The 14,829-nt window shown below is 32.1% G+C and overlaps 2 protein-coding genes across 2 annotated transcripts; both read left to right on the top strand.

Annotated features, from left to right (window-relative positions):
- The first annotated feature begins 900 nt into the window (after positions 1-900).
- Positions 901-4,600, top strand: LOC123696385 (AH receptor-interacting protein). Its single transcript, XM_045642520.1, has 6 exons — positions 901-1,217; positions 1,395-1,580; positions 1,800-1,962; positions 3,105-3,291; positions 3,618-3,760; positions 4,255-4,600. The coding sequence occupies exons 1-6, from the start codon at positions 1,149-1,151 to the stop codon at positions 4,485-4,487; spliced, it is 981 nt and encodes a 326-aa protein (XP_045498476.1). The 5' UTR covers positions 901-1,148; the 3' UTR covers positions 4,488-4,600.
- Positions 4,601-8,202: 3,602 nt separating this feature from the next.
- On the top strand, positions 8,203-13,057 carry LOC123696424 (tRNA (uracil-5-)-methyltransferase homolog A). Its single transcript, XM_045642583.1, has 11 exons — positions 8,203-8,419; positions 8,500-8,650; positions 8,757-8,935; positions 9,149-9,469; positions 9,856-9,993; positions 10,227-10,342; positions 10,434-10,542; positions 10,876-10,998; positions 11,446-11,638; positions 12,110-12,330; positions 12,895-13,057. The coding sequence occupies exons 1-11, from the start codon at positions 8,306-8,308 to the stop codon at positions 13,015-13,017; spliced, it is 1,788 nt and encodes a 595-aa protein (XP_045498539.1). The 5' UTR covers positions 8,203-8,305; the 3' UTR covers positions 13,018-13,057.
- Positions 13,058-14,829: the final 1,772 nt, after the last annotated feature.

Here is a 14,829-nt window from a genome sequence, read left to right as displayed (position 1 = left end):
AATAAAATTTTGCAAAGCATCATGATGGTCCGATTTACATTAAATCGAAATGGTGGATCTTGTACAACATATTTTAAACCATCCAATAAAATGTTAAATTTATGCAACATGTATGATTTCAAAAACGCTGAATCTTCAGATGAAGACGAAATATTTTATGTATTAAATAACTTGTAATAAAAAGACTTTTGAAACATATTACAGCATATTATTTCTAAATCATCATGAATTTATATTTGTATGTTTTTTAGGGGGACAACTGAATAATTTAGGCGTTTTTAGGGGTTTTTGACACAAAGTTTAGGGATAAATATTTTTGAGAGTTGGTAACACTGCGAGATTGGAGCAATCACAATACTCACGTTTCAACACGCACACAATCTGCTGAGACAATTTGTCGGGTTGCTTCCGCGCCGATCCAATACACAACATGTTGGGTTACGCCCCCAACGTGCCCTCAACTATACTATTCACGACACAATCTGTCAGCTCACTGCAGATTGTGTCAGCAGATTGTTACTGAAATTGAATCGTGAGTAGGCTACTTTACTCTGTCTACGATACAGATTGATAAAACTTTATTCATAGACAGTAATTCTAATTTCAGATAATGTTATTCTGAAATACACTTGTAAGTTGTAATTGTAAAAAATCACATTTCCATAATAGAAATATTAAATTCTATTCAATACATATCATAAGAAATCAGAAATAGTTGGGAAGGATGCAACAATTCACTTAAAAATTTGTCCAAAAAAATTGGAGACCATGATTTGTATACGTAGTATATTATTATTAGTCTGTGCCATGATTCAATAATTCAATACCTCTTTATTTATTTTATCTGTTGTGCAATGTCACAGAGCAAGTAATATAGGTTTGACATGTTCTATGACGTAGTAGGAAATCCGAAGAGATTTTTTGAAACACTTTTGAAAATACGTGATTGTGTACCTGTGGTGCCTACCCACAATAATCTTAATTCTGAAAAATAATAGATAATTAATCATAGTGTGGAGTTCGTTGTCCGCTATTTTTTTGTAATAATTCATGCCAATCAAGTAAATAACACGGTCATCTTGAAGTTGGAAACCAAGTTTAATTATAGAAAAACTTTTATATTATGAATTAAATTTTTATTTAACGCCATGGCTCCCATAGTAAAAAGCATAATACATGCAGGACAGAAATATATTCCTATAGTTGACGGTAGTAAGGTACGTTTGTTTACTTATGTACATAACTTACGTTAAAATTATATCCATCTTCTACAGTCACGACTTACTTATTACTTCACTAATTGAAACATTGCAAATCTGACTCATATGAATAGTTTTTCAAAAATCAATATACGGAATTATTGTGCCTCCCAATGAAGTTTATTTATGTTTTAGGCACATTTCCATTTCCAAACATGGAAGCTGGGTCCTGAGAGGACTCTAATTGATGATAGTAGAAAGATTGGGAAAAAAGAGCCAATGATGCTAGTAATTGGTCACAAATTCAAGTTAGAAGTATGGGAAAGTATCATCAAAATGATGGCTGTTGGAGAAGTTGCAAGTTTTACCGTTCAAAAAGAGGTACATAATAAAATAAAGAAAAAAATCTTGTTCTATATTTATTTTACAATCTGATATTATTTTGAACATACATTAAATCTTACAATATATATTTTAAATCTAACAGTCTGCATAATAAATAATTACTTAAATTTTTGCAAGAATCTTAATAATTATCAATTAAAATATCAATAATTATTATTTTATTGTAGAAGTAAAACATATAATTGTGTTGAACAGCTTGTTTACAGCTATCCATTTGTCTCGAAAACATTAAGAGAGCTGGGACAAGAACAGCATAAGATAAAACATAGTTGTACAATGACACTGCACACTGAAGGTATTGGTTACCAAGATCTCGATGATTTGATCAGTAATCCTTGTGATTTGGAGTTTATTATTGGTAAGTGTGATTAATTAAGCCCACAGCCCCCGGAAGAAAATCTATTGTGTAGTGGCCCGATCAGGCTGCTCGTTGGTCATCGTTGGGTTAATGTGTAACATTCAAGACTTTTAAGTGCTATTGAACAAGTATCCTCAATATTTCTATTCTCAATATTTTTCTATTCATAAGCATTTGAATGCCATAAAACCAAAAATATCAAAGGGGTTTCTTTAGTTAACTGCCGCACGTATTATAGGTTTTTTGTGGGAGGGGAGGGGGGAGGAGGAGGGGGGGACCCTCCCCCCAAACGGGGAAAGTTAGGAAACCAATAGTTTTGGAGAAAAATCAATTTTCCTATTCTAACCTCAAAATGTATGGAATTGGTGTAAAATCATTTTAACTAAGCATTAGACGATAATAACAAAAAATTTACGATACATAAATAAAATACAAACAAGTTGTGTAAACCTACGTAGTTTTTTTATTTGAGTGGGAATCGCCCTAAAGTCGCTTCTGGCGGCAGTTCAAGAGTTAACCTAACACGCTCGTCGCTTCGTTCCTCGCTACCTATTTGGATATTAAAAATAAAAGTTTAATAGTTTTTTAACCTACGTAGATTTATTTTTTGTTTGAGTGGGAATCGCCCTAAAGTCGCTTCTGGCACTCGCCGGCCGCTGCCGCGGCACGCTCGCTTCGCTCGCTCGGCTCGTGCGGCAGTTCAAGAGTTAACCTAACACGCTCGTCGCTTCGCTCCTCGCTACCTATTTGGATATTAAAAATAAAAGTTTAATAGTTTTTTAGCCTACTTACGTAGAATTTTTTTTGTTTGAGTGGGAATCGCCCTAAAGTCGCTTTTGGCACTCGCCGGCCGCTGCGTACAGTGAAATGGAACGTCTTGGTCCGCTTTTTTTGCACAACAAAACGGATAAATGCGCTTTTTTCGCACAAAAAATTATTAACTTTAAAAATTAATAACTATAAAACTACAAGTTTCCTAACGATAATATTTTGGAATTACAATCTTACATTACCTAGCTAACTAACAATATAAATATTTCCAACAAATTCGTGCGGCAGTTAACTAAAGCCAACCCATATCAAATTCAAGTACATAATATATTCAATCTTAAAACATCAAAATCTCTGTTTAATTATTTTAGAACTGTTAAAAGTAGAAACATCAGATCAATATGAAAAAGAGTTATGGCAACTCAACATAGAAGAAAGGCTGAAACTTATCCCAGAACTAAAGGAAAGAGGCAACAAGTTATATGCTGAAAAACAATATAATGACGCTGAAGATGCTTATAGACAGGCCTTGGGTATTTTGGAACAGTTAATGATAAGGTGCTTTAATCTTTATTCTTTCCTAATAAAAAATCCTTATTTATTAATATGTGTCTGTCTGTAATGCCACCAAACTGATTTGGGTGAAAACAGGATATAGGATGAATTGTATCCCTGAAATCCCATACTATGTGGGTTTTCTTTTTCCTATGCTGGTAAAGCCATTGACAGAAAGCTAGTCATCTGTTTTATGTTACTTATCAAGAAATATTTTTTTTTTTTTTCAATGACTATTCTAGAATACTTCAGGCTCAATATTATGAATAAAAAGACAGACTCATTATAATACAGAATGTTTTATTCATGATAAAATTGAATATTTACAGGGAAAGGAAAAGTGATGAAGAATGGATTGCATTGAATAAGTTGAAACTTCCTATCCTATTGAACTATGCACAATGTAAACTGCTCAAGGATGACTATTATTCTGTTATAGAACATTGCAGCACAGTACTTGAGTATGATAAAGGTAATGTATGCAACCTTTCAGCAATTATAAAATACAAATGTATGAATATTCACGTGAGACAAATCCTATTTGAAGCTTGGAAAAGTTAAAGTATGCTTTGAAATCTTTTGTTCTAAAAATATTTTAATTTAAATGTAACGAAAGTTCTAAAGTTGCACATTAACACAAAAATATGTTATCTTAAACTTGTCAGTTTGTGATACAGTTAACTTAATTATTATTAAAACAAAATAAAATATTACAAAATACTAGCTTTCCGCCCGCGGCTTCGCCCGCGTTTTCAAAGAAAAACCCGCATAGTTCCCGTTCCCGGGGAATTTCCGGGATAAAACCTATCCTATCTCTCAAGTTGGATTGAACTGCACATGGTGTGCAAATTTTATTATAATCGATTAAGTGGTTTAGGAGTCCATTGAGGACAAACATTGTGACACGAGATTTATATATATATTATTATTAAGACTAATTGCTCTTAAATATTATGTTTGTTTTAGATAATGAAAAAGCATTGTACCGACGGGCCAGAGCTCATGTAGGTGCGTGGAACCCAGATGAAGCTGAAGATGACTTTAAACATTTGAAAGCATTAAATCCGTCATTAGCTGTTGCAATAGATAAGGAACTTGATAATATCAGGTGGCTTCGGAAGGAAAAAGCAGAGCAGGAAAAAACAGCTATGAGAAAACTGTTTAATCAACAAAATGAAGAAACAGTAACGCAAGAGTGAATATTCTTTGTGATAGAGATAACTATAAGATTATTATTTAGGATAGATATTATGCACAATGTAAATCTTGTGAAGTAGGATATGCCTATCATAAAAATATTAAGTATATATCCCTTTAATGATTATTTATAGTATTACAGCCTGTATCTTTACTTCCATCAAATCAAACCATGCACAAAATATTAGATAAAAATGCCTATTTCCTTTATAAATATCATTATGACTATGCACTAGTTGTTGATATGAAGATGGAATATCGAGGACTTAAATCAATTGTTACTATTAATTTACATTGGCATTTTATCACCAAAAAATCAGCCATGTCCTCCGACAAACTTTTCGATGCGCTGGCTATCTCCTACATATCTGCTAGGAACTTCAACTCAACTATCGAAATTTATATCCCAACGACATCAATTGTGTGACAAAGGCACTTCTTCACACTTCAAACATGTAGGTACAGGACCTACTTGGTGATTGTGTTTCTTATGAATTTGGCAAAACATTATTTTATTCACTATTACACTTTTCTTAATAAAAATATTATTGTTTTGTTATGTTTTGAAATGTAAGAAATTTATATTTGTTAACGAATCCAATGTATATTATTGAAAAGTAACTAACTAAAAGTAACTAAGTAAATACTAGTATGTATATATCTATGTAGGAATGAATTTGGACATAAAAATTTAAAAGTAAAAACAATTTGTCTAATCTTCCAACACACTTAAATTTGTCCACCATAATGACACTTTCTTAAACACTTATTTTTCAAAATTATGTTATGTTGCAAAATTCTAAGTCTGATGGTACTCATAGTCTTACCACAAAACAATTAAAACACAGTCTAACTTTATACCAGGGATCTGTCTCTTTAATAGTTGTTTATGTAAAATACGACAAAACCAGATTAAAGAGAACTCGCGCTTAAAGTTAAACCCTGTGTAAAGTTTTTTGTGGTAAGACAGTGAAATTTTTATTCCAGTGATAACAGAACGGATATGTCATACCTATGTATTTCGCCTTAACTACCGATAGATTATAGTTTTCACGTGAAAGTGAACACGGAACATTCGTTCGCTATTTTAAGATTTTATCCATTTATATGTTACCACAGGCGTAGAGCATTCGAATGTTAGATTACAAGGAAATGCTTGTAAGAAAATGGTGATATATTTTTACTTATTAGTTACAACCTAAATAAGTAACGTCATAATTTTAAGAACTTTTACGTTTATTTATATTTAAAAAATATGTAGTTATATATGTAAGTATTTATCTATCGCAATATTCCTCAAGGCAGTACCTAACTATGATTTTATTATGCTTGTGTATTTATTGCGTTTTTTTTTCTTGTCCATGTTCTAGGCCTCGAACAATTTTTTCTTTAACCTAGTTACTCGGAGACTAACGCTGAACCGTTTAATATTTTTCACGTACAGAGTACAGACGCTACTGTTTCTTTTCAACTAAATTTAAGTAGGTACTTAATAAATATTATATTAGTGAAGAAATGTGTATTTTTTTGCTTTCATTACGTAAAAAGTCATGCGCACCAGCAAAGTTATTATTATTTACAACTAGCTTTCCGCCCGCGGCTTCGCCCGCGTTTTCAAAGAAAAACCCGCATAACTCCCGTTCCCGTGGGATTTCCGGGATAAAACCTATCCTATGTGTTAATCCAAGTTACCCTCTATATGTGTGCTTAATTTCATTATAATCGTTTCAGTAGTATTTGCGTGAAAGAGTAACAAACACATACACACATCCTCACAAACTTTCGCATTTATAATATTACTAGCTTTCCGCCCGCGGCTTCGCCCGCGTTTTCAAAGAAAAACCCGTTCCCGTAGGATTTCCGGGATAAAAACTATCCTATGTCCTTTCTCGGGTATCAAAATATCTCTATACCAAATTTCATGCAAATTGGTTCAGTAGTTAAGGCGTGTTTGAGTAACAGACAGACAGACAGAGTTACTTTCGCATTTATAATTAGTAGGAAGTAGGATATTATTTTTCCGGTGTTTTTGAGTTTTAACCCAATAATAATATATTGGGTAGGTATCTGCTTAACTTAAGGTTCCGAACCTCAACAGGAATAAACAGAACCTAGGTATATCATTTTGTTATCCGTCTCTCTGTTTTGCTGTCAAGGCCCTTTTTCTCAGGAATACGTAGAGGTATCAAGCCGAATATTGAATGCTAAATCTAAGGTCCCTTGAAGCTGTGAAAAAAATCAAACCAATATCTACAGCAGTAGTGCAGAGGTAGACGGATACCTAATTTTGTTTTTACGACATATTAATTTAATAAACATTTCTAGAGTGGAGTTAAAGAAGTTTTAACATGGCATGCCGCATGATATATTATTCGGATTTAAGAGCACGTCCTTATATATTAAAATACCGTCGCCGTAAAATTATAAAACTAGTATAACAGAGTAATAGTATAAACTAAACAGTAATCTCGCTATGTACTGTATAACCCTTATTAAAACGCTGGGAGCTATACTTCCCACGTCTCAGATTGAAGTAAATCGTGTTTTATTTTTATATGCTTAAACTTAATGCAGTGAAATATTTATCTACGCAATCTTAACATTTCAGAGAACTGTTTTTCATGGAAACACTTTTCAGAGAATTATTACATGTCATGGTAAACACACGTCAAAGTCAGGGGACGTGATTTTGCCGCCGAAAACGACCGTTATTTTTTAGTTTTTTGTGTAGTGCTGAAAAAAAATTAGTTATGTAGATTTGAGTTATAGCTATGTAAACTAGACTATATTACGGTTGCGTGAAACGTAAAAATATGCCCAGAATCTTTCGTTTATACCTTGGTAGAGTCGATTGAAATTAAGTCTATAAGTATATAAGGGAAGATATCATCCCAGTGTTCTTCACTGCACACGACATTCGGAAATTCTATATATAAAATCCGTGTGTCTAAAAAATCTTTTTTAGTAGGTATAAGCAACTTATTTATTATTATTCATTATTTCCTGATCAGATAATTAGACATCTTAAGTCAATACATTAGTATTTACCTATTTCTTTTATTTTGTTTTAGAAAACTGCCTTGTTTATGTTGAAGTCATTCATTTTCAATTCCCGAATTCTTCCCTTAGTAAAAGAAACTTGCATTGATGAGTACTTTCACCTGCTTTATAAAAAAATATGATCTATATAATTTTTTACGATAAAATTTATTTCACAAGTGGAGTCAGGGCAACTAGCTAGTGTTTGAAAATATTGGTGTCATACTGGACACTGGGAGCTATAGTTCCCACCTTTCCAACCTTTTTACAAGAGAGAACAGATGACGGGTTATATACTTCCCACCAAAAAAAGGTTACTTCCCCCCCACTAACCCCTCTTTTGTGTGTATTTTTTAAATCTACGACCCAAAGTTACCTAGGAACGTATTTTTTGTTAACTCGTCCGCAGGCTCGCGTTTGAATAAGGGATAATCTATTATAATTATATAAATTATAATAGATTATACAGTAAATAGCGAGATTGTAAACAATCGATAAATCACATGATAAATTGTGATCTAGATCTCGTGGGCTAGATTCAGCTAGATTATAATCTAGAATGTAATTACAATTTTACGGTGACATATCCAAAAAACTAGGAGTCCAGACAAATTCTTGGAACATTATTTTGACATTGACAAAAAATGAAATATCAAAATATGACATGTGGGTATTATAACCTCAAAAATAAGTTATCTGTAAATAAACATACAGTGCGTTATTCTCTTTTTCCTATTGTTTTATACAGAATTGTATTAAAAAATATATAAACACATTTGAAATGTCAGAAGAAAATAGCAATAATGAGGAATATGCATATTTGGACCGAGGAGGCTTTTCATCAGAGAAATTCAAAATAGAGTTACGCGACCTTCCAAAGTTCTATGGGATAGCGGTTACTAAAATATTTCAATATTTTTTCTCAAATAACAGTGCACACTACCTCTTAAATTTAACATTCTTTACAAATTTTAGGAGTTAAAGAAGTTAATGAATCAGAAACTAGGATTAAGTGTAAGCAAGATTAAAAGACCGAAAGTTGGTAATCACTGGCTGTATGCGTGTTTTCAAAACGATGAGGAGCGTAATAAAGCTATCGCAGCATTAAATGGATATCAGTGGAAAGGTATGCTTACGCAAATATTTTATTATCACGATAATTTTCCTATGACTGAGAAAAAAACATACGTATTTTAATTGATAATAATTAAGTGTCGTTATTGATTTTACAGGTAAAACGTTGATAGCCGAAGCAGCTAAACCTGCACCTGATCCACTAGTTAAAAGAAAACAAGAAGGCACAGATAATGTTAAAAGGCAGAAAACAAATGATGATCAAGAAAAAAAAAGCCAAGAGGAAAGATTACGGGATGCTGTTACTCCATACTGGAATATACCATATGATGAACAGGTATAACAATAACACTTTATTTATTTTAAAAAATCCTTGGGATTTTCTTTAAAAAATGCAGGATTTTGTGCATAAAAAATATTTTAATAATTGTTCAAACTTTGTAATAACTAAGAAATAATGTGGTATTCTTTTGGCAGTAAAACTTGAGTCCTTTGTAGAATATGTAGAATAAAGAAATACTGTTAATTTTTTTTCAATTAAACATTTCAGCTCAAACTCAAAGAAAAGGATATGAAGCGTATACTAATGAAGTTTGATAATGAAGTGTGGAAGATAGATAAACAGAAGCGCCGTAAAATAGAGGCAAATAGAAAGATATATGACGGTTTAAGCTTTGAACTGAAGCCCATACAGAAGTCACCAATCACACAGGGGTATAGGAATAAATGTGAGTTCACAGTGGGTATGGATGAAGAAACAAAGAAACCAACAGTTGGCTTTAGATTGGGATGTTACTGGGCTGGGTCGGTGGCTGTAGCGCCAGTGGAAAGTGTGAATCACATACCGGATAACATGAAAAAGATTGCTGTTGTGAGTATAATTCACTTTCATAGTATGTATTTTTGTACCATTGATTGATACCATTTAATCAACTCAAAACTCAAACTCAAACATTTATTTATTCAATTAGACTTCTTTTAGAAGCACTTTTGAATCGTCACAACATATTTTTAACATAATATTATACCACCGATTCGGAAAAGTTTATATTATGGATGTGATGATGTTTCTTGCTCAATCTCATAAAAAATGTTCAATTATTACTATGAACTTAAACTAGATAGCCCAGAAATTGAAATAACATTATTAACTTAAAACACATCATCATAACATCAATTAATAGGATATTGTAAATCATACCATTTTTAAATATCATAAAACTTTTCCAAATGTATTGATGATAAAATAACACACAGGTATTTCAAGAGTTTGTAAGGCAATCGAACCTAGCGCCATATAGTCCAGTAGATTACACAGGACATTGGAAATGTCTTACTGTGCGGCAATCATCACACAATAATGACATCATGCTCATCATTGCTATAGATCCACAGGTATCTATTTGTATTTTTAAAATATTTTTTTATATATTAGTTACAGAAATATTTAATATGATTTTGTAGTCTTAATAATTTAATGTGTTAAAATAAAATTAAAATTAGCACAGAATACAGAAATCTTATGTAAGAATGAATCTTACTAACTTTATTATTCCTTATCCAATATTAATATTACCTTAGAAAACATAAAGTATCATCCCATGTTTATTTATTTGCTTTTTTGACAGGCATTATCTAATGAAGAATTAGACAAATTAAAACAAGAATTGATTGAGTATTTCCAATTAGAAGAATCAACAGCGTGTGGAGTTAAATCAGTATACATACATCTCATATCTAAAAGGTTTTTAGAGAATATTCATTTTATTTATAATTTTAATTATCAAAATAATTCTTTAATACAGTATTAATTATTATTAATTTATAAATTTTAGGAGGGTAGGAGAAGAAGTACCTAAACCAATACATCTGTTGGGTTCAACACACATTACAGATACAATTCTAGGGCTACAGTTTATGATATCTCCTGAGGCGTTTTTCCAGGTTTGTTTTATATTGAAACCAAATTAAAATTATTTGTTTAATATTTCACACTAATTATTATTATTTGTCTAAACTGAAAATAGACTGTCTTATTCATTTTAGTATTTCCATACCCACTAAACAAACAGACCTACAGGCATCAATGTCAAAATTATTTAATTATGCCTAAATCTAAATCAATATTTTTATAATAATAATTTACAGTATAAACGGTTGTATCTTTTGATTGCGTTAGTTTATAAGTTTGAGCATTCAATAATAATTTTTGTATAAATTAGTCTAGTTTAAATACTATGTCTTTCTATAAATCAGAATAAATTGTTTATTCATCAGATAAACACAGCAGGTGCTGAGATTCTTTACCAGAGTGCAATTGACATGAGCCAAGTGAATGACAAGTCGACAGTCATAGATGTCTGCTGTGGTACCGGCACAATTGGATTATGTTTCGCTAAGGTAAATTATTCATAATTTATTAAATTGAAATATATTGGGGGGTATCTTTAATGTAAAGTGTATGCCAAAAAACCAACTTCTCTAGTGCATTTAAAAGAAAATATCCGACACGAAATGGCAGCCATCACTGTGTCTACCTGCCGAGCTGTCATAAATAATTTTAGTGTTCGATTATGAGTGCCGTGAACGCAATGGACTGCATTTGGACGATATTATTTTTAAGAATTAATAAATTCCCATATTATGCACTTTAATAATTAATAAACATTTTTTCAATACACCACTTACTTTTTTTTTTATTCATCCACAAAATATAAACTTTCTTTTGAGACACCTGTATTATCTTGAGTACATGTTGTAATTAATAACTGTATTATAATTGACAAAGATTTCTAATGGCCGATACAATAGACTGAACATTACATAATGTGGTTTTTATTTTATTAGCATTGCGCTGAAGTATTAGGCCTTGAGCTGATTGAAAAAGCCGTCGAAGATGCGAAAGCGAACGCAAAATTAAACAATATAGAAAACTGCAACTTTTATTCCGGTAAAGCTGAGTACACACTGCCGGCCGTGCTTGCGAGAGCTGCCGGGGATGATATTATAGCCATTGTGGATCCACCAAGAGCCGGGTTACGTAAGTTTGTTTGATTTATTTGATAAAATAAAAGTATGTAATGATTATTGATAAACTTTTTGAAAGATTTAAATATCAGTGATAAACATACATACGAAAATATTTTCGTACACAAAACTTATAGAATAGTAGCCATCCAGGCAAACGTTCTTCCATTCCCTTATCACTTAGGGGTATGAAAAATATAAGTTCGATTCTCAGACCTACCTGATATGCATAATGCACACAAAATTTCATGAGAATCGGTCAAGCCATTTCGGAGGAAATTAACTTCTAACACAGCGTCATGAGAATTTTATATACATATATAAGAATAAACCGATTTTTATATTTGTATTATGTAATGCTAAAACAACCATGAAACTAACATATATTATATAGTTTTCTAGAAATTTTGTAATCATTTTTTCCATGATAATAAATAAAACACCCTTCCTTATTTTTCTGTTCATTTATTATTAAATTTCACAGACATGACAGCAATAACAACGCTGCGCAACAACAAGCGTGTCAAGCGGCTCATATACATGTCGTGCAGCCCGGCGTCGGTCACCAAGAACTTTGTGGACCTCACAAGGGCCTCCTCGAAGACGTTACATGGCGCGCCTTTCTCGCCTGTATGTGCTCTGCCCGTGGATATGTTCCCGCATACGAAGCATGTAGAATTGATTGTGCTGTTTGAAAGGGAACAGGTGAGTCGGAGGCCTAATTTTTTTTTAACTCGACTGCGAAAGAAAGCAGGTTATGTTTTTCGAGTGTATGTATACTTTTTGGCCTCCGTACAGACCAAACTGTTGGTCGGATCTTGACTTATGAGATGTCGTCGTAATCATCAGTGTTATGGTAGTGACATAGGATAAATAAATTAACAGTCGAGTTTTTTTGTTGTCAATATTTTTTTTTTATATTAATTAGGTACAGTTTTTAGGTATTTTAAGGTGGTGGTGGTCATGTATTTGGATTATTTTTCTTATTACATCACATACTCAAATATTTCGCTCGTTGGCTAGTTAAATATGCTAGTGGTTTTCTTTTTCTTTTTTTAGTGGCAATTCTTTCAATTTTAGACATTTATCAGCGCCATCTAATCTAAATCTTATAATTAACAAAAAAACTTTAGGTTACTGCAGTGAAAAAATATTTCGATAAGTCGCTATAATATTGAAAATAATGTAAGAGTGCATAATAACAAAATATACATTTTAACAGTAGCATAGATTGTTTTAAGTTTTTAATTCATGTTACTTTTATTTCAGGAACCTACAAGAGATGTAGAAAAACCTGCAGAGAAAATTGCTGAAGAAGAAACTGTGCAAGAATCAAAAGAAGACGGTGCAATTATTGAAAATAATGTAAATAATGAAGATGTGGAATCGTGACATGTATAAATGTTTAATAATAAATATGTTATTTAAGTAACTTGACTTTCATTTGCGTGAACCTTTCCACTGATCTATAAAAGTTACAAATTATACTGACGAGTTAATATTTATGAATAAAAATTATAATACACAAATAACAATCGGACTCACTTTATATCTCATACTGAAAAAGTTTCTTAAATGTGAAGTAACACATAAGTAAATGGGTTAACCATAGGTTCAAAGTCTTATGAAGTTTTTTTACCAATTTCCTCCTCTCTAACTATACCTACACCGAAAAAAACTCACAGTTGCCCCAAATACGGTATACAATAAAATACCTACAATATAGATCATTTATTTACTTCTCCTCACAATTACCAGTCACATAAATTAATTAACATGCAATATACATACAAAATATTCAAATGCAAAAGTAACTCTGTCTGTCTGTCTGTTACGCTTTCCCGCTGAAACCTCTCAACCGATTTTGATAAAATTTGGCACAGACCAAGACAATCTGTAGACCCTAAGAACATAGGCTACCTTTTATTGCGAAATATGTACCACGGGCGAAGCCAGGGTGGACCGCTAGTCATAAAATATAATTAATAAATAGACTTATTTTAGACAGAAATTAAATCTGGGCTTGATTAAAATTAAATGATATTATATCCTCGGGCAGCATAATAATTCCACAGGAATTTAATAAAGTGAGGCCGGCCCACATTCCACGTTGCATAGCATAGCATAGCGTGAATTCGTCCTCACCATTATGAGCTCTTCGTACAGTCTGAAAAAAAATATTCTTTATAAGTATACCTAATCGCAACAAATAATCCAATTATTTTCTAAACTTATGTTAGGTAACTTCTTAGTAATGTACCTTTTGGTATTAATGGAATGCTTTCCTGATGACTAAAAATCTCACTCACGAGTCGCGATCTAGATGTATTAATAATATTTTAAATGGTTTTAATCAGTATAAGTAGAGTATAGTCAGAATCATAATACAATATATAATTTTATATTTTTGCCATAACCAGAGCTTATGGCCTAGCTACGCCCATGTTTAAAGACTTAGGCTAAGCGCGCACCACGATTTTAATTTTTGCGACACGATTTCAAAATCGCGCTGTAGAAAATCGCAGAGAGTACGGTGCGCGCACAGCGATAATTTAATAGTGATCCTTACTCACTTTCATCATGGATTTCGTACAAGTTGCTTGTCTTTATTTACTACTTCGGAGGATAAGAAGAAAAAAAAAAAGAAAATTCGTCTATACTCATTCTTTTACAGCAGATAGAATTGTCAAAAGTTTATTTTATCCATACTAATATTATAAATGCGAAAGTAACTCTGTCTGTCTGTAAATTTGGTATAGAGATATTTTTATAATTATTATTATTGTAACCTTTATGTATATTTTGTTTCTTGTACAATAAAGTGTTAAATAAATAAATAAATTCAAACCTTTGACAGATTACTGAGTTTATGTTTACCAAACAGTACCTACCTATACCACTACGATGTTTACTGTTGGACAGACGAAACACAAGTGAAGTGCCGGCCGGGCCCGAGTGTGCGATTTTATTATCGCAGTGCGCGCGGTACCATACAATTTCATATTCTGCATTTCATTTTCGCGACAATCGCGTCGCGAGCAGTCGCAGCAAAATGTGACAAATCACAATTTTAAAATCGTTGCGATTATTTAATCGCATGTGCGCGCATTCTCATAGTAACTCATACGTTGTATTTCTGCGATAAAATAATCACGCTGCATAAAATCGTGGTGCGCGCTTAGGCTTACCTTTACTTTTTGTATT

This window comes from Colias croceus, chromosome 12 (assembly GCF_905220415.1).
Source record: "Colias croceus chromosome 12, ilColCroc2.1".
NCBI lineage: Eukaryota > Metazoa > Arthropoda > Insecta > Lepidoptera > Pieridae > Colias > Colias croceus.
The sequence above is the reverse complement of the archived record's forward strand: the minus strand, read 5'-3'. Positions and strand labels throughout refer to the sequence as shown.

Coding starts and splice junctions, on each gene's coding strand:
- LOC123696385 (XM_045642520.1), top strand. CDS start 1,149: ATGGCTCCCATAGTAAAAAGCATAATACATGCAGGACAGAAATATATT. Junction 3,292..3,617: donor TTGGAACAGTTAATGATAAG/GTGCTTTAATCT, acceptor GAATATTTACAG/GGAAAGGAAAAGTGATGAAG. Junction 3,761..4,254: donor AGTACTTGAGTATGATAAAG/GTAATGTATGCA, acceptor TGTTTGTTTTAG/ATAATGAAAAAGCATTGTAC.
- LOC123696424 (XM_045642583.1), top strand. CDS start 8,306: ATGTCAGAAGAAAATAGCAATAATGAGGAATATGCATATTTGGACCGA. Junction 8,420..8,499: donor CAAAGTTCTATGGGATAGCG/GTTACTAAAATA, acceptor TACAAATTTTAG/GAGTTAAAGAAGTTAATGAA. Junction 8,651..8,756: donor AAATGGATATCAGTGGAAAG/GTATGCTTACGC, acceptor TTGATTTTACAG/GTAAAACGTTGATAGCCGAA.